Source organism: Protopterus annectens, chromosome 7.part0 (genome assembly GCF_019279795.1).
Source record: "Protopterus annectens isolate FY-2018-M chromosome 7.part0, PAN1.0, whole genome shotgun sequence".
Taxonomy (NCBI): domain Eukaryota; kingdom Metazoa; phylum Chordata; order Ceratodontiformes; family Protopteridae; genus Protopterus; species Protopterus annectens.
This window is the reverse complement of record NC_056739.1, coordinates 1083289283-1083310979: the sequence shown is the minus strand read 5'-3', so window position 1 is coordinate 1083310979 and position 21697 is coordinate 1083289283. Positions and strand designations below refer to the sequence as shown.

Genomic DNA, 21697 nt, shown 5'->3' with positions numbered 1-21697 from the left:
AAACAGTCCCAATGACTTCCCCCTGCCTGCACCAAGCACTTATCTTCTGGCAGCACCTTTAGGGGGAAAGCTAGCACTTTTTTCTCAATTGGCACATAACCCAGGACAAATGTGTCTTAAACATAGTGTCACAAGGCTACATGTTTCACTTCCATACCCTGCCAAGGGCAAATGGTTGGCCAGACCTGCCAAAACATCAATGGGCAGTGGCACAAAAACAAGTCTCATCCCTCATGGACATGAGGGCCATTCAACAAGTACCAGAGCAAGAGCAGGGACAAGGATTCTATTCAAGACTGTTCTAAGGACAAAGCCTGGAGACCAATACTGGACCTATCTATTCTAAACACATCTGGATATTCCAAAATTCAAAATGTTGAGACTGCAGCAGCTTCTACTCATGTTTGGCAAGAAGGCTTTGCTTCAGACTTTAGATCTGAAAGGGGCATACCTGCATGTCCCAATCAGACAAACGTGCAGAAGATACCTCAGATTCAAAGCTGGCTCAAAACACAATTCTCTGCACTGCCCTTTGGCTTATCTACTGCACCCAGGGTCTTCACAAAGTGTCTGGCACCAGTAATTGCATTCTGCAGACAGAGGAATACAAATATATCCTTACTTTGATGACTGCCTCATTCAAGCAGAGAACAAGGACATTCTACTACAGCATCTGGCATTTGTAAAGAGATTACTACCATGCCTAGGGTACACAGTCCGCGAACAGAAATCAAATCTAGTACCCTCTCAAGTCATAATATTCCTGGCTGCAAGCTTAAATACAACTGCCCAGATGGCTTATCTCACGCCAGACAAAGGCAACTGACTACCTATTTCAAAATGTTGGTAACAAAGGCCCAGTTATCTGCAAGAAAAATTCTGCAGGCTTTGGGCTTCATGGCATCCTGCATTCTACTAATTCCATATGCAAGACTGCATATGAGGAAACTTCAATGGTACCTAAAAAGTGTTCGGACTCAACATTGCCACAACCTGGAAACTATAGTTACACTCATTCCCTGCCTGCAACAGGAGTTTCGATGGTGGGCGAAGGCCTGTCACCAAAACAAGGGACAGGCATTCACTCTACCCCCAGCCACACAGACATTAACAACAGATGCATCGGATTATGCCTGGGGAGCCCACGTGGCAGGAAGATTTATTCAAGGCACATGGTCCACAAACCAAATGCATCTACATATCAATCAGAGATGCTAGCTGTTCAAAATGTCCTGACAGCCTTCAAGGACCTACTAAATCTGGGACAACTACTGAAAGACAGACAATACCACGGTCATGTGGTATATAAACAAGCAGGGAGGCCATGACTTTGTGGGACACAGCATTGACTTACCAAGTACATCTGCAGGCACAATTCCTGCCAGGAAAGATAAATACTCTGGCAGGCGAACTAAGCAGAAACCTCATGGATCCCCATGAGTGGAAATTGGATCCGCAAGTCTTCAGCATGATAAGGAAATGGGGATGTCCGGACATAGATCTGTTTGCCTCACCTCACAACTGCCAACTAAAGAGATTCTGCACAAGGACTTATCCCAGACAAGCAATGGAAAGTGGATGCCCTATCTCCCCAAGGGTACTTCTAAAGGTCGACAGGAGAAGCCAAAAATGATACTGATTGCCCCAGACTGGTACTGGTATCCAATCCTAAGGAACTTGTCTCCAGGCCCAGCCTGGACCTTACCTCAAGTGCCGCATCTACTGTCCCAGCAGAACAATCAGATCCTGCACAGCCAACTCAAGACCTTTAAATCTGGCAGTATGGCGGATAATGTAGTCCTAAACACACCTCTCACTAAAGCTATGATGGATGTCATTTTGGAGGCCAGGAGGCCTAGTACTAGAAAATCATATGCTGGAAAATGGAAGAGATTCTGTGCTTGGAACCAGGCACAATGAATTGACACAGCTGTAACAAATATTCCTCAGATTTTGCAATACTTAACTGAGATGCTGGACAAAGGCCTATCCTTTTCATCTATAAAAATTCATGCCTGTGCCATTTCGGCTCACTAAAATACAGAGCCACCAATCTTTTCTCATCCATTAAGGCAGTACCTCAGAGGAACCAAAAATTTAAGGCCTTCAAGGAGATCACCTATACCTGCATGGGACCTCAATTATGTCTTAGAAAAACTCGCCCTGCCTCCTTTTGAGCCAGCCGCTACAGCTGATATAAAGTTTTTATCTTGGAAAACAGCTCTGCTCCTATTATTTTTTTATCCAGACAGGGTTTCTCTGAGGACAAACCAGACTTATGCCTAAGGTAATGTCCAGTGTGGCCCTTAACCAAACTATTCATCTGCCTACCTTATATCCAAACCCACAGAATAAGGGGAAGGGAATTCTGCATTCTTTGGACATAGACAGCTATACTTCTATTTGAACAGAACCAAAGCTTTCAGAAAGACGGAGCAATTTACTAGTTGCATATGCTGCAGGATCACAAGGAAAGGCTCTTTCAAAGTGGATAGGCCACTGCATTCGTTTCTGCTATTCACAACATGGCAAGCCAGTACCTAAGGGCATTAGGCCACATTCAATCAGAGCAGCAGCCACTTCAGCAGCCTTCCTCAGAGGAGTACCAACCAAAGATTTTTAGAGGCTGCTACTGGGAGTTCAGTGCACACCTTCACAAATCACCATCACTTACCACTCTACTCTAAATCCAGGGCAGGCATTGCCACTGTAGTTCTGCAGGGCCTAATAGCCACTCCTAATGCTATTTTTAGCTCCAGCCTCCCAACCTTAGCTTTGGGATTCAATCCAATTGTAATGACACTAACAATGAAACACGAAGAACATAGTACAGTTGTGTACACTTACCATAAATGTAGATGTTAGAGTGTATTCACTGTTGCAGTCCAGGTTACCCACCCGCCACCCCCAATTTCTTTGCTGGATCTTATCTGTGCTTTTCTATTCTATACAACCTATGTGGTGTATTTGCTTGTAGATGAAGACAAAATATTTCTTTGGTGCATGCATGTTTTATTGACATATTTTTAGCCCTACCCTTTTGGGGGCACCTGACATCTGGGGCAAGAAAAACTGAGGAAAATGGCGTCTGCTGCATCTTTTATACCCCTGGCGCACCGACGTCAGGGAAGAGGTGACTGCAACTGACACTGGACCTAGACTTTGGAATTCAGGCCGACTGAGGGTAGCCTGCCAGCAGGATAACCCATTGTAATGACTGCAACAGTGAATACACTCCAACATCTACATTTATGGTAAGTGTACACAACTGTACTTTTCTTGAACTCTGTCTTTTTAGTACTGTTTTCATACATTTAACATTTTTTTTTAAATGTTTAGCCTTTGTGATATTGTATGACAATTACTTGCTTATACCAAAGTCATGTCACTTTTTTTTAGCCACTTAAACCGTTGCAATCACAACTTGAATGCGTGAAGTGAGTCTGTTCTTTTATTGAAGATCATGATGTTCTTACATTTTTTAGCTCTCTGAAGCTGACAGTTGGCTGCCTCCCATTCCTTTCCTCATCCACTGAGTCCGCCAAACTCACCTTTCCTAACCCATATATTGGTACAGGGGAGGAGATGAAGGACATTGGAGAAGCATTGTAGTTTTGCTGGGGAGTATACCCAGACTCATACTTCTCAAGCTCTTGATGCAAGAAATTTGTACAAAGCCTAAAATAGAGGAATGGAGGGAGGAGACTGAGCCAAAATTGGGAACAGACTTCAATTAATCTTGTAAACTTACAAAGTTGCCAGATTAACGTTTTTTGCATTAGCATGCATTTTCAGAAGGATATGAAGTCTGCCCCGTTTTTAATAGTGTTTACTATTCAGAAGTTAATTACATTTGTTTGCCTTAAATTTTTTTACTTGATTCAGAAAATGCCTGAGAATCTAAAGCTTTGTGTAGACTGCTACACATGTACTGTTCCACTGCAGGACCGCTGGTGTGTGCGTGAATGTTAACATGGTTTGCTTTAGTTCATTTTAACCTTTTGCATTATTCTAAACATTTTGCAACATTTTGAAAATTACCCAGTTTTAATTATTAGTGCTTTTAAGGGATGGCAAAAGGGTAACACCCTAATTGTTACTTCAACTAACTCTTGTGCAACCACCCAGTATCTGTCTGCCTGGGATAATATGATTGACAGACCACTATGCTTTTCCAGAGATAGCCTGCATCTGTCACCCCTGGTCTTCCGGATACTGGACAAGGCTCTTGCCACCCCTATAGTGCCTTTTCTTAGGCAGTGTTACAAAGACCAAATTACCACCATAACAGCTACAAACAAATCCAATCTGTGGGTCATGTTGCTCAACGCTAGAAGTCTAAATCTCAAAATGCACTCGCTTGAGGCACTCCTTAAAATGGAGAACATTGACATTTGTGCTGTAACAGACACCTGGTTCAAGGCAGCAGAAAGCACCACTGCACTACCAGGCTATAACTCATTCCATTCCTTTTGGCCCCAGAACTTAGACCAAAGCTGCAAAGACGCTGGTGTCTCCATATTCATAAAGGATGCGCACACCTCCAGATTGGTAGCCCAACATAATGCATCAGAGATACTTCAGGTGCAGCTAACATTGGGTAAGACAGCGATTCAGGTCATAGCCTGCTGTAGGTCCCCAACCATGTCCCAAGACTCTCACTCCACATTCCTAAGCACCCTGGAGAATATTTGGATTCAACCTAACACTCTTACTAGGCGACTTTAAGTACCCCTCCATAAACTGGGTAAACTACTCCTGTACCAATACACTTGCCCAACATTTCCAGGAGTTCATTAATTCCAATTCCCTGGACCAGCTCGTTCTTACCCCCACTAGATGTAGTAACATCCTTCACCTGGTCATTATGAACATGGGCGACCATTGCTCTACACAAATAGTCAGCTCCTCCCTGGTTAGATCCAACCACAAACTAATCACCTTGGAAATTCACCCCCCCCCCAAGGAAAGGTAACCATCATGAAAAACTTCTCCAACTTCACAGCACCCATGCTATTGGAGAATAGCTGCATGACTGCAGAATCATACACCAATGCACTGTACAAACACGTATACAAATGCATGGATCTCGCCATACGCAACAGAACCAAGACACACTCCTCCAAAAAAAAAAGGAAGCTAGTCTGGTGTTCCCCAGCCATAATCAAACTCTACAACAGAAGGAGGAAACTGATGTGGAATAAGATGAAGTCCCAAGACTGGAAAAACTCCCTTATCTGCCTCAACAAAAAGTTGAGATCCCTTATCAAATCCTCTAAAGCTAGGTATGAAAACAGAATTGCAGCAGATAGTAAGGACAACCACAAGGTCTTTTATAGTTATGTAAAGAATCAACATGGCAATACCCAGATTTGCTCTGAGCTACTGCACAATGGTACCTCCTATACCAAGCAAACAGATATTGCCAGTATACTGACAGACAGATTCAGTGCCAACTTTACTCCCCCCCCCCCCCCCCAAAGGACCGATCACAATACCAGTAGATTGCCAGGCACCCAATATTACTGCTGCACAGGTACAGCACTGTCCAAGGCCAAGAATACAGCTTCTATGGGACCTGACTATCCCTGGTTATGTTCTACATGAGCTACAAAGTGAACTGGCACCTCACCTGTATGCTCTGTTCATTCACAGCCTCACCTCAGGCTTTGTCCCTGCCGAATGGCGCACTGCTACAGTCATCCCTCTCCACAAAGGAGGAGCGATTACAGACCCTGGTAACATCGCCCCATTAGTGTGACTAGTTTGATATGTAAAGTTATGGAATGCATCATTATGGACCTAATAAATGTGGATATAGGAAATCTCAACTCTGGATCCCACACAGTTTGGTTTTGTGAAGGGTAGATCATGCCTGCTCAACTTGGTCGACATCTTTGAGTCAGTCACCAGAGCTGTGGATAAAGGCAAGGTGATTCATACAGCCTACCTTGCTCTGGCCAAGGCTTTTGAAACCATTCCCCACTCAGGAGTCATAGAAAAACTCCCTAAGCTTGGTATCAACCCCTATATCACTAGGTGGGTTGCAAACTGGCTCACAGATGGAACCCACAGTGTGAAAGTAGCCGACTCCAAGTCGGACTGACTATTTAGTCATGAGTGGAGTCCCACAGGGTTCAGTCCTAGGTCCTCTCCTGTTTGGTATCTACTTCTCTGAAGTCCAGGCCAACACGAAGGGTCTCTGGCTGACGCACAGTTCGCAGACTATTGCAAGTTGGGAGCTGTTATCAACTCCAAGTGATGTTGACATCCTACAGAGTGTCCTCACTGTGACCAAGGACTGGTGTCAGAAACGTGGTCTTAAGCTCAGTGCCAAAAAATGTCGTCATCCCCTTTGGGGAAAAACCCAGTTTCCATGAATTACCACATTGATGGTAGTCCATTGAACACAAGACGTTATAAGAGATCTGGGAGCACAGGTTAACATCAATGTCTCTCTTGATCACCACATTGCTAATGTGGCACATCTCATTACTAAGGGTTTTTGCATCCAGGAAGAGAGGTCATTGTCTCCCTCTACTCTTCCCTCATTAGGCCAATCAGAGTACAATCCCCATTCATAGAGTACAATCCCCCATTTGGTATGTACTTCACTAGGCACCTGCAACAACTGGAGAGGCCACAAACGTACCCCACAAAGAGGATCCTAGGCCTTAAACACTTGTCCTGTATGGACAGACTCAAAACTCCAGCTATATTCTCTCTCATATCGTCTACTTGGAGGTGATCTCTGCTTGACTTACAAAGCCATGTCTGACCCAGCTCTGTTAGAAATGCTACATCTAAAGAAATCCCAATCCCTCTGCATCACAAGCTTCAGAGACCTCAACCTCATTACCACAAGCTTCAGAGACCTCCGCCTCATTACCACAATTAACAGAACATGCTAGAGGGACAGGTTCATAACCCAAAGACTGCCAATGCGATGGAACAGACTTCCCATACATGTCAAGCAGAGCACCTCGCTGACCCCTCTTCAAGAGAAATCTTGAGTGGATGGGAAATGGAAACTTCACCCTGGGGATAACACCAGTGGCTCTACTCCTGCAGAGGCACTGGGAACTAATGTTGAGTAGCACTGTGCCAGGGTAATCCTATGGCTAGGCTTGTAAAGGCCCTAGGGCTATTGGCCTAGTACACACCTATAAAATCCTCTCGCCAAGATAAATGCTTTTGTTCCTCCAGTATGTATTCTAAGTATGGAATTAAAGGTGTAGTACATATACTAAAAGTATTGCATTAGGAACCTTAAATTGGATGGTTTGTGATTAAACATTCATCACTAATTTATCTTCTTACTAGCTTACTTGCACCACTTATGTATTTGCAGCTTGGCTATTTGGTCAAATGTTTTTCTCTTAGCAGAAATGAGATGTGGGTAAAATTTTGTGTTCTTACAAATGTGTACATCATGATTTGGTGCAAGTCTCTCAACCTGTCAGAAGGGAGCCTTAGGAATTTGTTTTTCTCTGCCATCTGCTATTACTTTGACTGGCATTACTTTCTCACATGCAGGCAGTGATGTCTCTTGCTGAAATTCCCAGTAACATCCCTCTGCACCTGGAACTAGCCAGCATGACTGATTCAGAGTTCATGAACAACATTGTGCGACAGGTAAGGAAGCTTCAAAACTGATTTGCTAACCTTTGGTTTATATGGCCTTGATTGCATGATACCAGAGAGGTTTAGGCATCATAAATTATCCTTTCCATGCTAGGGGCTGATACTAGCCTTGTACTCCTTTTTTTTTTTTTCTTCTGATGGCTAGGGAGAATGACATAGGCTGTTTTATGCAAAGTGGAATACATAGAAGTATTTGGGAGACATTGCTGCATAAGCTAATGACATCTTTGCACCCTCGTTTGTTAGCAAAGCTTGAAAAATATTTAGACTTGATATGAAGCTAGCTTTTGCATGTATCTTCAGTATTTGAAAATGGGGAATTCAGCTGCCATTCAGCAATTATTGCAGTGAAATACTAATGTAACACTTTTGTACAGAAAAAAGGTAACCTTTCTGCTTTTGAGAAAAAAGACAATAATCCGTATGAGTAGGTTTGGTAATGGTTTTAAATTAGTTTGTAGTGATTACCTTGGGAAGTAACTTGCTTCTGTTCAGCTGTGATAGATTTTGAAGTAATTATAACTAAAGAAACTAATGAAAAGGTTCAAGCAGAAATCAAGTCAGTGGCTTAGCTTTTGTGTAAGTGATGAACGTGTGTGATTTTGTCAGGAAAGCTGATTTTCACAAAATGGCACAATGGTTCAGGAAACTTCAAGCATAAATGAAGCTAGTATGCTTTAAACAGTGTTTTTTGATAGCGTGACAAAGGTAGCAAACCTGAAACGGATATTAACGTGCCCTACACAGATTTCTGCATGGCATTTAACTCTCTTGCACAGTAAGTTAGTGAACAAATCACTCATTTTTTAGGATAAAATTGCCCATAAGGTTGTGGTAAATGCTTGCAGGGTACCATATAGGTTATTAGTGGTAATGGTCCTTTTCACTAATTTTTAATCTGGTCATTTTCACTGTCTTGTATAAATGCTATTGCAGTAGGTCTGAAAGGAAGAGTTTGCCTTTTTGCTTTTGTTGCAAAAATGTTTAAATATTAATACAGGGGATGGTATAACAGTGGAAAGAGATTAATGCATAGCTAAAAATGAGGTAGCTTTAGTTCTGTACAAAATAATGCATCTAAAATGTAGTAACCTAGTGAATGAATGTATATTTTGTGGAGAAAGCTGTGTTCGCAGACATGTACATAAGGGGATGTCCTTGTGATCTGAAGGTGAGGATGCAAGGCAAAAGTGGCAGAAAAGCAGTCTAGGTACTGGCATACATGGATGCATTACCAGTACAAACCAAACTTGTTTCCTCAATGTTTAGATGGCTCATAATAACCAGTCTGGATTACTGTGAGCAGTTCTTTAGATCTCATTTTCAAAAAGACATAAGAAAGATAAGGAGGCATCACCAAGGTGGGCTATAAAATCAACCATGACCTGTACCAGAAGTATTGTAGAAAAAGACCACATGAACATAGTATTATGTGCAAGCATTAAGAAAAAATGCAGAGGGGAAATGTAGTACAAACATTTAAGTGCTCAAAGTGAAGCTGCAGAGACCCAATGAGTCCAATTTTTCAAAATCTACCTGAGAGGCAGAGTGCAGAGCTCGTAGAGTATTGAGAAATAAGTATTTCTCAACATAAGTTGAGGATGATGAAACAATCTTTCTAAAGAGGTGGCAATATCAAAACTGTGCTAAAATTCGGAAGTGAATGGCACAGATGTAATGTAACCCTGGTAGGTGGAAGATAAAAAAAATAATGTTAAGTAGAAACTGTAGCTCATACTGAGGGTCTGGAATTAGGCAGCTTGATAGTTTAATTGGGGTCTTTATCTATTGTCAAAATCTGTACTCTGATTTTTTTTTTTTTTTTTTTTTTTTTTTTTATGCATTTCTCATGAAGCTGAGATAAACAATCGAAACTGCTGGACAGCAGCAATTCCATGGAACTGTATTTTTTGGTTGTACTACGATTTAGTAGTGATATTTATGCTAGATGATTTGTAGGTAGGTCTGAGAGGAAGCAGTACTAAAGGTGTCAGTTTCATAGCTGACTGGTCAGCATTTTGCTAACATTTCCTTTCACAAGAATATTCCCATTTTTGTTGCAAACAAGACTGCCAAGGTCCTGACTAAAAAGAAAAAATGAATTTGAAGGGAGTTCTGCTGTTGGGGGGGGGGGGGGGTTGTGCCACCGTATTTAATTTTGAGGGATGTTTGTAATGCTAAATAAAGCTAGATGTTACAAACATACAGCTGTGAACAAATGACAGAAATTGTTTTTTTTTTTGTAATATTTACATGGACTGTGACTGGTTAATTTTTGTTTTTGTTAGCAGGTATTTCCTGTGGTTCATTCCATTGGGCTTAATGAACAAGAGCTGCTATTCATCAGCAAGTCTGTATCTGGTCCTCATTTAAGTCTGCTCTCTAGGGATGGTGTCCCAGATGTTGGTGTGGTAAGTGACATCATATTTTGGATCCTGAAAGAGTTTGGAAAAACAGACTCAAAAAGCAGATCCAACTTGACTCGCATCCACTTTCACACTCTAGCCTACCATATTCTGGCCACTGTAGGAGGATTTTGGGAAAACCAAGTCTCGTCTGTTGCTGCTGGTGCAAGAGTTGCTGGAACCAAAGCTTGTGGCACAGATAGTATTGACAGCAAAAGGGTATTTCTGAAAGCTCCATTGGAGTTCAGCACTTCTAAGACTGCAGAATCCACTTGCATATCTCTGAATCTGTCAAGGCCTGTAGCAGAGTGGCATAGAGATGACATTTATTTTTACTTCACACCTGTATTAATATGTAGGGATCCGTTACGGACTGTAGGCCTTGGAGATGCTATTTCAGCAGAAGGACTGCTATATTCATCGGTAATACAAGATAAATTTATTTTATGAATCACTTGAAGGGCTTGAGAGTGAAGAGAACAGAAGTACATTTTTGAACCATGATGTATTTTGTCAGTGACTTTTGGAATTGATAGGTGTCTACCTTCATTCAGCAAGTTGAGAACCTCTTTGTGCCTGTAGAGATTTAAAAAGGCAAAAGTAATGTCTGTTCACTGTGTCTAATGCATTCAGTCGTATTGCTTTCGATAATGTGCATGCCCTACCTCTTTACACCTCTAGAAAAAGCTCTGACGCCCTTTTTGTTGTGTATGCTATTCTGCAGTTCAATGTTGGACCTAGTTTATATATGCTTGACTAGTCACTTAGAGCAAGCCACATGCATCAGCCCTGAAATGCATTCGTTCTTGAATAGACTGTTTAGCACAATTACAAAGCATCCGAACAAAAACTTTAAGGAATTTGCAGATGTAGTCAAAATAGATAGTCATTGTAATAGCCCAGGAAAGGAAATGATGCAGGAAAAGATCTCCTCAATCTACATTCCAGTCCTTTCCACTGGAATTTGCACAGGGAAAGCGTAAGGATCTGTTAGATGGGGGCTGCAGGAAGACTTCTTCCAGGCCCTGTCACTGTTCGTGACCTGCCAGGTACCCATTTGTAAGCTGAATTATGTGCATGCTGTGCTAAAGCTGCAGGCCTGTTCTGAATAGTTTGAGATTTTCATTCTTTGAATACTGGTTCAGTTACAGTATTCTGCAGTTAAAGTAGTGGGGGGGGGGGGCTTTTTGGCCTTCTAGACTACAGTGAACGGCATACCCCTTTTTCAGTGATGGGGCCATTTCTCCCATTTAGTCTGCTGTCCTAAGTGGCTGTATAGGAATGTTTATATCACGTTGTCAAAAGATGAATATAGCAAACGCTATTTCATCTGTCCCAAAACATCTAAACATGAAAATATCAAACATTCAGAACAGCGAATTTTTTCCCATGGAAAAAATTTGCTGCTCCGAAATGCACACACACAACACGAGCACATCAAATAAACAGCAACCACACACATACACTTAAATTCCTACATATAGCGCTACACTAAACTAAACGTACACTACTGTCTATCCGCTTACCTTAACCCAAACCCTAACCCTAAGGTCCATCACTGTCCCACACTCGCATAACCCGTGCCCTAACCCTAACGTACAAACAATCGCACACTTACCTGAACCCAACACGTAACTTTCCACCACAGTGCTAAGAATAGCAAAGCCACAAAACGGCCAACCAAATTCTTTCCCAAGGAAAGAATTCGCTGTTCTGCAACGTCGCTTTTCTTAGCGTTCACTGAATAGTGTTCGATATCGGAACATTCGAAGTTTTAATACTTCGATGTTCTGATATAGACCCGTATAGGAGGCATGTTGCCTCCCTGAGAAGTAAGGTCAAAAATTAGTTTGTGTTCCCTGCTCTTTGCTGAATGGGGGAAACCTGTAGGGGTTGTCTCTGCTGGCCTCCTTGCTGAAGTCTGGATTATTTTCTGACCTTACTTGTGATGGGTGCTGTCCCTCAGTTTGTCCCAGCTGGGAAAGATCTTTTTTGGGCCTGTGGAATTGGGGCTGGGCCAAGCCTGTTCACCTTCATTTTCTTGTGGACTCCATAAGTAGCTGTATTGTAGCAGAACTCTACAGGCAGTCCCAGAGCTTAAAGATTAAGGGGTAGTAAAGGTTCTCCCATTTTCAGGAAGATGGTAGAGGTTGACCTCCCTCATTTTTTGTCAAAATCAGAAGTGTACTTTCTTTCATTTCTCAACGTTAGCATCCTTGCTGTCTAGAGATGACTCTCTGGATCCTGTACATCCTTCTGTTGTGTTGGTCTAGCTGGTATTTAGCCCTTGAAAACATTTTATGCTGCCCATAATCTGGGATTCTCACAGTTGTTTCTGCTCAGATACCCTGCTTGGACATTATTCTTGACTGAGGGTTGCCCTTTGGGGTTCCTCAGATTACATGGCCTTCCCATTTGGTGAATGGTGAGAATAACACAAATTGAGTGCTACTCCTGTGTGCATGTTGTAGGGAGACTGGCTTCAGGTAGCCATGCTTGGGGATTCTGGGATGGGAGGATTTAATCGTCTCTTTCAGCATGGAGTATGCACTTTCCTTGCCAGATGCCATTGCCTGTTTAGAAGCGCAGGAAATCTTGGTCCCACACTCTCTGCATGGGTACTGTTATGCTCCCAACTTTAGATCCAGCTGCTTCTTCCGAGAAGTAGTGCAACCACACTTTTCATGATGTCTACATGCAGGTTTTTCTGTCAGTTATGTGAACGTTCAGGTGTTGCCATTCTCTTGTTGTGCCACTGACTGATAGGAATTCCACAGCAGACATGGAGCTTGACCTCCAGACATGGAGCTTGACCTTTCCTTAGCGCATCACTTTCAACAGTTACTTACTCTTGGGGGGGGGGGGGGTAGTTCATTTAAACTCTTTTTTTGTTTGGGTCAATGAGGCAGGAAGGCTTGCCTGTATTTCTTGAGTCTGGCTTCTTGCAGGGTTTTATATTTTCATCTTGACTGTCATAATGTGTTGGTTTATCAAGCAAGGAGCAGTTGCTTGCCTATTGTCTAGCTGTAGTCAGGGTTCAGTGTTTATATTTGTGTGGATGAGAACATGCAGGCAATTGCTGTGAGTCACATCTCCAGGCTTCTCAAATTGCAGCTTCAGAGGCCATTTCTAAGGTAATTATTTGAAATGCGAAGACTCTCATTAGTGAGAGTCTTGGAATGCAACAGCTGAATGTCTGAAAATGTGAACTTCTGTTTACAAAATCTGAGATTACTGTTCATCTGAATATTTGCCTTTCTTCAAAGTATGGCGATCTCTGAATTGGTATAAACTTGGGGGGGGGGGGATTGCATCACACATCAGGATGTAGGGTGCTTTCCCTTTGCATTTCGTGACTCTGCAATACAAGTCTCGACATTTTAGTAGGAAGCCCATTTTTAGAGTTGCAGATCTGGAAATTGTTCCTTTCCTTATGAAAGCCATCACAGCCTCCTCTCTTTTGCTGTCTATAGCAGGTTGACAAGGGTTCCTATCATGTAGTCGAACTTTTAACAAGTTTGAACCTCCTATGGTCGAGACCATAAGTTTGAATTTGTAAAAGTTCTATCATTTGAATGGCAGTCTCCGTAAGTGGAGGTTTCCATTTTGTTCAATGGGGTGCGATCTCTGAGTTGGTATATTTAAGTAGTGGGGGGTGTGGGGGTGCAGGGGGGCAGTGTTTTTTTTTTATCCATAGTAGAATTTTTGTAACTTCTAATATAATGGTTCGTACATTACATGTTTGAAGTTACAAGAATTCTACTATGTGATATAGACCAGGTTGGTAAAGGTGGGGTTAGATTATAATGTTCTCCCTTCTGTTGCCTGGTGGTGGTCTTAATATTACTGTTGTAATACTCCTGACAAATAGGACTTTACTGCTAGAATAGTTGTACAAAGTTGGGACTCCATCCTTGCACATCATAGATTTGCTCTTGGCAGTGTGCCAGTATACGAGGTACTTACGGAAATGCCAAAAACTGATGTGCAGATTTCTGTCAGTGTGGAGTTATTTTGGATGGTTTCAGCAGAGACTCATGGAAGTAAGTACCTATTGGGGACTCTTCCTGTTTCACAATATTTTTGTGAGAAAAGTACTGCAATGACACCCACTTATGTTGCCTGTTTTGTCCTTTGGCTGAAAATGATGTGATATTTGACATAAATACTCTTAAAACTTACCTTGAGAGTAAGTAGTTTCAGATGTTGACTCGCACTGCCATGACATTCTACAGGCTGTAGAGAGGAACCATGTGTGGTATACAATGCATCTACAGTTCTCACTCTGGACCTCCTTCATATCCACAAAACAAACAGCACCAGAATTACCCATTGTAAAGACTTTAACCTTGTCTGTGATTATAAATGGGACCTGCTGTAGAACCCCATATTTTTCCCAGAGACTACCCCTTCTCTGAAACAGGCTTTCTGTCTGTGAAGCAGAGTATAAGTGCTTGATAGTAACCCGAAGTTGACTTTCCTTTATCATTCTGAGATGGGTGACACCACAAAAGTGCTTTTGCAACTACCAAGCTATCTGTTTGCCTGTTTTCTCTTGGGCTGTCTAATATCGCCCCTGTGGTGACTGTTATGGCTAAGGAACTTAGCACATCTGATGAGACAGACTGTATGGTGAGTTGGCCACAAAGGTTAGTTTTAACTGAAGGAGAATGGGGATTCATAAGCTGTTTGCGAGGGCACTGTGGGCATTCTCATGGAAGTCAGACCTTGGACTTTCATCCCTAGGACCATACATCTGGACAGCAAAGATAATTGGTTTAATTTTTCCGTAGGGTCTTTCAAACCCTTCAAGCTTTTTTGTCAAGTCTTCTTCCTGTAATGATTCTACACCCTTGAAGAAAATAATTTTTTTTCATAGGTTCTTAGGTAGGTACTACTAGGCTATTGACCCTAGGGCCTATATAAGCCTAGCCAAAAAGGTACCCTGGCTTTCGCCACCCAAGAAAATTATTTTCCTGTGCCCCTGTCGAGCAGAGTCAGAGGTGATCCCTGGGGTGAATTTCCTATCTCCCATCCAATCATCAAGATTTTTCTTGAGTGCTAATGAGGAGCTTTGTTTGACAGGTAGTTTGTTTCAGAGTATGGGAAGTCTCTGGGTCAAGAATCTATCCCTCCAGCATGTTCTGTTTATTTTGATATTTTGTATAATTTCCTTAGTTGCCAAGTCCATTGTGTTGGTCTCTTCTACTACCTTGCTGTTCATCAAATGTTTGCTTCATTGTTTGTCGCACTTTGTTAACCGGTCGTGAAGATTTCCCTTGCATGAGCTCAAGTGTCAATCTTTTGGACCAGTTCACTGATATTTTTTTTTCTGGTTTCTTTATCTTCCATTTTAATTTTTTTTTTTTGCATCCATTCTGTTGCCATCTTCTTGCTCCTATCTTCTCCTTTTCTGCACTGCTGATAGGACTGTCCATTATTTCCACTGTTACATTTTTATTTGTGTCCAGAGCTGCATCTTTTTTATTTTGTGTAAATATTGTTGGGCAATCTGCCCACTGAGGACCAGCACAGTATTGACATTTGGCCGGGCATGCTTTTGTGTAATGTTCCTTTGACACACACATCTAATGCACTTTCTAAGTGGGCACTCTGTTACTATATGGGAAAAAGTTCCACAAAATAACATGATAGAGACTGTCCTGGGTATTTATGGCCCTCTGTCCTGCTATAATTCCTGCCAAGTGCTGCACTCCTGTGTCTTGAACATGCAGTGATATCCATGCTTCCCAAGCTCTCCATTCCATATTCCTTCAGCCTCTTGGTCATGACATGTGTTAATTGTGAAAATGTCCGCACACTGTGACAGCAAATATTTCCTTATTTGTTCCTCTGATATAAATTGTTCTAAACTGCAATTTCACTTTTTTCTGAAACTCGTATCTCGTTTAGATACTTGAAAATTACACCATGGAGCTTGATGCAATTTTTTTTTTTTTTTAAGATATCTGTGTGAAAATTAATGGCAGTATCATGTTCAAGATAAATGTATGCGTAGTTCTCATTGCTAAAATGTATTATTGCACACCCTTATTTCTTTCCACACTATTAACTGCCATATCTACCTTTAGTCTTATTAGAGGTTTTGGGACTACTCTTGACCTTTCCTCTGTCCTTTTACAATCCTGCATTGTTGATTTGACTGCTTCTGCATATCTCCTGTCAGCTCTTAGGATGACCTCTGTATGAAAATCCGTTTGTAACTTTAATTTTTTTTCTGTTATATTACACTCATTTATGGGCTGATGTAATGCATCTGTGTATTGTTTTCTGCTTGAGAGATGTTCCGGTGCTTCACTGTGTCAGTATTTTTTTTTTATTTTGAGTATTTTCAGTTTCTTTCAGTTCCGTTGCATTGTAAACTGAAGAAAATGGCGGCCATGAACTACGTGACTGTTAATGTCTGCCTCATCATTTTTAATATTGGTAGGTTGTATTTTGTTTAAATAATGGTCCGATGCTTCCCTGTGATTGTATTTAATTTCATTTTGATCATTTACATCTGTTGTATCTGCTGTTGCATTGTTTTCTATGGAAAATGGCGTCCGTGAACTGCCGTGACAATTTTTAATATCTGCCTCATCATTTTTAATGTTGGTGGATTGAAACATGTTCCGATGCTTCCCTTTGTTGATTTTTGATTATTTACAGTTTTAGCATCCGTTGCATTGTGATCTATAGAAAATGGCGGCCCGTGAACTGTCGTGACTGTATTTAATGTCTGCTTCGTCGTTTTTAATGCTAGTGGATTATAAACCACTTGTTTTTTTAATGTTGCCCTTTTGATTTTTAACACCATTTATTTCAGTAAAATTGGAATTGTGTGCAGTGTTGGTTTCTCTCTGCAATGCGGAAGTAACCGCACATCCGAGAGTTTCACTTAATGTCTCAGAGCTATAAGCTTTCTCGGCAAAGCTAAAATCAACTTTTACGTCTTTTGAAGAGAATGTTCGTTTACCTTGTATTTTTTGACAAATTTTGTTCGGGAAAGCATGTGTTAACTGTTACGCTACCCGTTTCCATAACAAAGCACTTGCCTTCTTCAAAAATCATTTCAGGTTCATTTCTTCTGCCCAGTCAAGTATTATTTTAGTTGAGAACTCTTTAAATGAACTGGAATGGCTAAAATTTATATCTTCTGAAACCGGAAAATTAACTTTACTATCTGAGCTAGTTTTAACTTCAAAAGATGAAACTTTTTTTATCCTTAAACAAATTAACTGAAGCAGCTTCTCTTCCAGTGAAAGCTGCCATCTTGGCTAGGAGGCCGATTTTTTCTGTGAGGAACACCTTTTTGCTGTTGACCAATGGGGGTTAGGTTATTACTCTCAGATTTCTTCCCTTATAGGATTTGAATCATATGCTGGGAATACTTCATCTGCAGATTTCCCTAATGAAGAGCTCTTCTTTGGTGGTACTCTTGCAAAGATGGATTATTTTAAATGTGTAGGCAGAGAGGTCTCTACTCCCAGAAGAGATGTTATGAAATCTTACAGATGCTGCCAAACCAGTAGTTATAATTCTTGCTTTGGGAACAAATCCTTATCCCCAACTCCCAACCCCCCAAAAAAGACAGATTTTTAGAGGTCCTGATGGTCATAATGGAGTCTAAACCCTATGGCTGAACAGCTGTCTCTTCATTCAAAGGATCCAGGACTTTTCCTTCTTCCAATCCTATACCCAATGATAAAGACAGAACTTTTAAATAGGTACTGAAAGTCTGTACATCTGCAGCCTTGTCTTTCAGAACAATTTGCCTTCAAACTTGTTTGATAGAATGCCTTCTAGCTATTTTGAACCACATTGGACTGACTTGTAGCCAGCATTCATAATGCTGAAGTTAAAGCTAACCTTATGGACATGCTTCATTCTACCACATGGTGGGTGCTGCTTCTAGAATAGCTGCTATTAGTTCTGTCATGAGGAAACATGCTTGATTAAGGCTTCACCCATTTCCAGAAGGTGTTGCTCAGTTACTTAATGTTCCCTTAGATAAGGACTTGCTATTTGAAAATTCTCCTCCAGATGTTTTCAGAATATTAGATGAAAGAAGAAAATGTATGCATTGTGTTAAACCATTCTTTATATCCCAGTTTCTAACTTTGATAATCTGGAAAATTTCTTAAGACCCTTTAGCTGCCTAAATCCAGACAATAAAAATTTGGAAAGGACCAGTTTAAAATGAAATGGGATTAGGACCCCAAAAGAAATTCCATTAGATTGCAAGGATCTAATTCACAAAAACAGTTCTTGAAGATCTTTGCCACATTCCCTGTACCCTCTTTTCCCACACCAGCCTAGCCCAAAAATTCCTGGAAAACTTTCTTTTCTAGTATGGGAATCGGTCAGTCTCTTGGATCCTGGACTTTGTCACTGCTGCTACTCTGCCTTGTCCTTAACCCATTAAAGCTGTCTATTTAGCAGCTTAAGTCATGGCTATAATTTGGCTCCTGAAAAACAAAAGTGTAAAAGACTTCTCATCTTCTCTTTGTCAATGATTTGAAACTGTAACTCATCAAATGAGGAAGTGAAAGTACAACTGCAAGTTGTTAAACATTTTTCAAATGATCTATGAATGTCACTTGGTCTTGATAAATGTGCAAAAGCAACCTTTAAAGCAGGAAAACTACAGCACCAAGAAAACAGTTTGGGAAAATGTGATGTAAAAGAACTTGAGCAAGAGGGGGAGTGTAAATATTTGGGAATTGATGAAGGATCAACAATGAAACGTGAACAAATGTGAATAAATCTTAGTAAGGAGTACATTAGAAGACTTAAATTAATCCTGAAAACAAGAGTTGATATCTAGAAACAAAATCCAAGCTATAGACCAATTTGCTGTTCCAGTCCTAACTTAGTTTTGGAATGATTGACTGATCCCAAAACATGTTTGAGAGAACAAGAAGGATGCTTCATGCTCATCAAATGATTTATAAGAAGTGCATACCAAGATTATATATTCCCTGTTCCGAAGAAGGGATGGGGCCTCCTTGAAATTTATTACATGTACAGCTGTGCAATCATGGGACTCCACACATCTGCTGACCTCACGACCCAAATGTAGTGAAGGTTTTGAAACGTGAGAATAAATCTAAGAATTGGGAGGGTTAAGAAATAAGCGGGTTGGGAGGGTGGCCTAATGGTTAAGGTGTTTGCCTTACAAACACAAGGTGCAGGGTTTGAGTCTCACAAGGGATAATTGGCTAAGCTTAAAATGGCTCACAAGGGCAGTTAGCTTAGTACTAACCTATGAACCTATGAAGAAGACCTCCTTGCTTAGGCTAGCAGAGGCATATCCGAATCAAGCAGGAATGAAATCAAACCACAACTGGATAAAAACCAGGCAGCAATGGAATGTTCCAAAAAATAAAAAAAATGTAAGGTGATGGACCAGCAGAGAAGACAAATGTGGAAAATGCAGAAATATAGCAAGTAAAATCTGGAAGAACCTTGTTTATCAGGAAAGAACACAGGAATGGTTGAGGAGAGGCGAATTAGATGAAAGGTTGATATTGGCAGCACAAGGTAGTGGGCTATGTACATGTTGGTTTACAAAGTCGATTGAACATGTGGGGGAGAGACAAATGTAGGTTTTGTAAAAACAGAATGGAGTCTCTCATCTCCATACTTTATTGCTGGTTGCGACATACTAATGGCAGACTGTATACTGAAAGGCATAGTAATGTGGCGAGACTGTTGGCACTGGGGATTGTGCAAACATTATAGTATTGAAGTGGCTGAAAAACACTGGGAACATGAGCCACAAAGCATTACAGAAAATGGATGAAGTCAACATCACATGGGATCATCCATTACCAGCAATTCAAAAGGTAGATGCTAGAAAACCAGATATAGTAGTCCCAGTGTCCTGCGTACAGAGAGATACCAAGTCATAAAATATCAGTATTTGCAAGCAGAAACGAGAGCAATGTGGAAGAAAGAAATCCAGATAGTTCCAGTAGTAGTAGGAGTAATGGGACTTAGTCTACAATCATATTTAGATATGCTACCAATACATGTAACTCAATACGAATTGCAGGAGGAGTCATTACTGGGCACATTTCTGGTGCTGCAAAGAGCACTTTTGGCTAACATCAAAGAGCAAAACAATACTAATTTCATGAACTTTAATCATACTTTGACTTGGGAAGGGAGTCCATTCCTGTCATGGTATTAGAAACCCAAAAGATTTGGAGAAATTAGAGAGACTAAGTACTAGACATCATAAAAAAAGTTAAAATTCTAGTTGGCATATCTTTGCATGGCACTAGGAATTCCACAGATTCCCAAAGACTAGCAACACCACATTCCTCCAATCTTAGATTTACATTTTCTGCGAGTCATAGAGCCAGTTCCTGTAGATCAGTGAGGGAAAGATTTTTATTCAAGACTTTCTGCTCTCCAGATGAGAGGGGGACCTGGAGGACCTTACTGGATCTCTCTAGACTAAATACCTTCATGCATGTTCCAAAATTCAAAATGTTACCACTTCATTCCCTACTCCTGTTTGTTCACCACAAGCTCGTTTGGTCATAGATTTAAAAGGATGGTTATTTCCATGTTCCTGTTTGCACAAATCACAAACCTTTAACATTCTTTGCCTTACGATTACAATGTCAGATTACTACTTTATCTTTTGGTCTCTCTGCCTCTCCAAATGTCTTTACCAAGTGCCTTGCTCTAGCAATAGCCTATTGCAGACTTCAACTCGTACACATTTTTCCATATGTGGGCAATTGCCTGATTTCGGCTCCATCCAGTCAAAAAGTATTGACTTCCATAGTTTGCCAAGAATCTCTTCACCTCAGTTTAACATTGAACCTAATGAAGTCATTCATACAACCAATGCCAATTTGATATTTGTGGAGCATTTTGTAGACCCCCACTGCCTTCATTGCTACTGACAAGGTGCAGGCTTCTCTTCTCTACTTTAACCTGCCAAAACTGTTAGTGACTTTACCCAGGGAATTTTTCAGAATCTGGGTTTTATGGCCTCAAAGGATGCTGGGCTTCACATGAGGAAGATATGGTGGTACATAATCAGCATGGGCACAACCCTCCCATCCTCTGAATTCTCGCCTTCATTAAGAAGGAATTAATTTTAGTGGGCCATACAAATTGTATCCATTGTAGGAGTTCCTTTTTTGTACTACAAATGCCTTGTCAGTCTGCGGCCACAGATGCTTCAGACATTGCCTGAGGAGCCTGCTCCCAAGGCATTAAAGTGCTGGGAGTTTGGAATCCACAACACAGAAACCAGGACATCAGTCTCTGAGATAAGTACCCTAGAAGCTCTAAGTCAATTCTGGACTCCAGGCATGTTACAGGTGGTGACAAATAGCAATATGATGCGATACAAAAAAAAAAAAACAAGGTGGAGGGATGGGCCACAAGGTGGAGGGATGGGCCAAGATATTATCCCCTTTGCAGACTGCCCATTTTAGGCTTTGATTTAGCCATTCAGCACTGTCTGTTTCCCACCAGGCAGTGTACAGTTTCAGATTTCTTGAGCAAAGCCAGGATGGACCCTCACAAGTGGGTGCCACACCAAGAGGTGGTCTTGCAAAAAGGCGACCAGTGGGGAAGCCCTCAGATTCAATCAGTCTTCAGTCAAACTTTTCTGCTGT

The 21697-nt window shown here is 41.2% G+C and overlaps 1 protein-coding gene across 1 annotated transcript in view; it reads left to right on the top strand.

Moving 5' to 3' along the window:
• The window catches only part of ADPGK (ADP dependent glucokinase), a 68782-nt gene extending 58278 nt beyond the window's left edge, over positions 1-10504 (top strand). The window contains exon 4 of the mRNA XM_044077652.1: positions 9933-10504. Coding sequence (XP_043933587.1) covers positions 9933-10499 — 567 coding nt within the window. The 3' untranslated portion in view covers positions 10500-10504. The remainder of the gene's footprint in view (positions 1-9932) is intronic.
• Positions 10505-21697: the final 11193 nt, after the last annotated feature.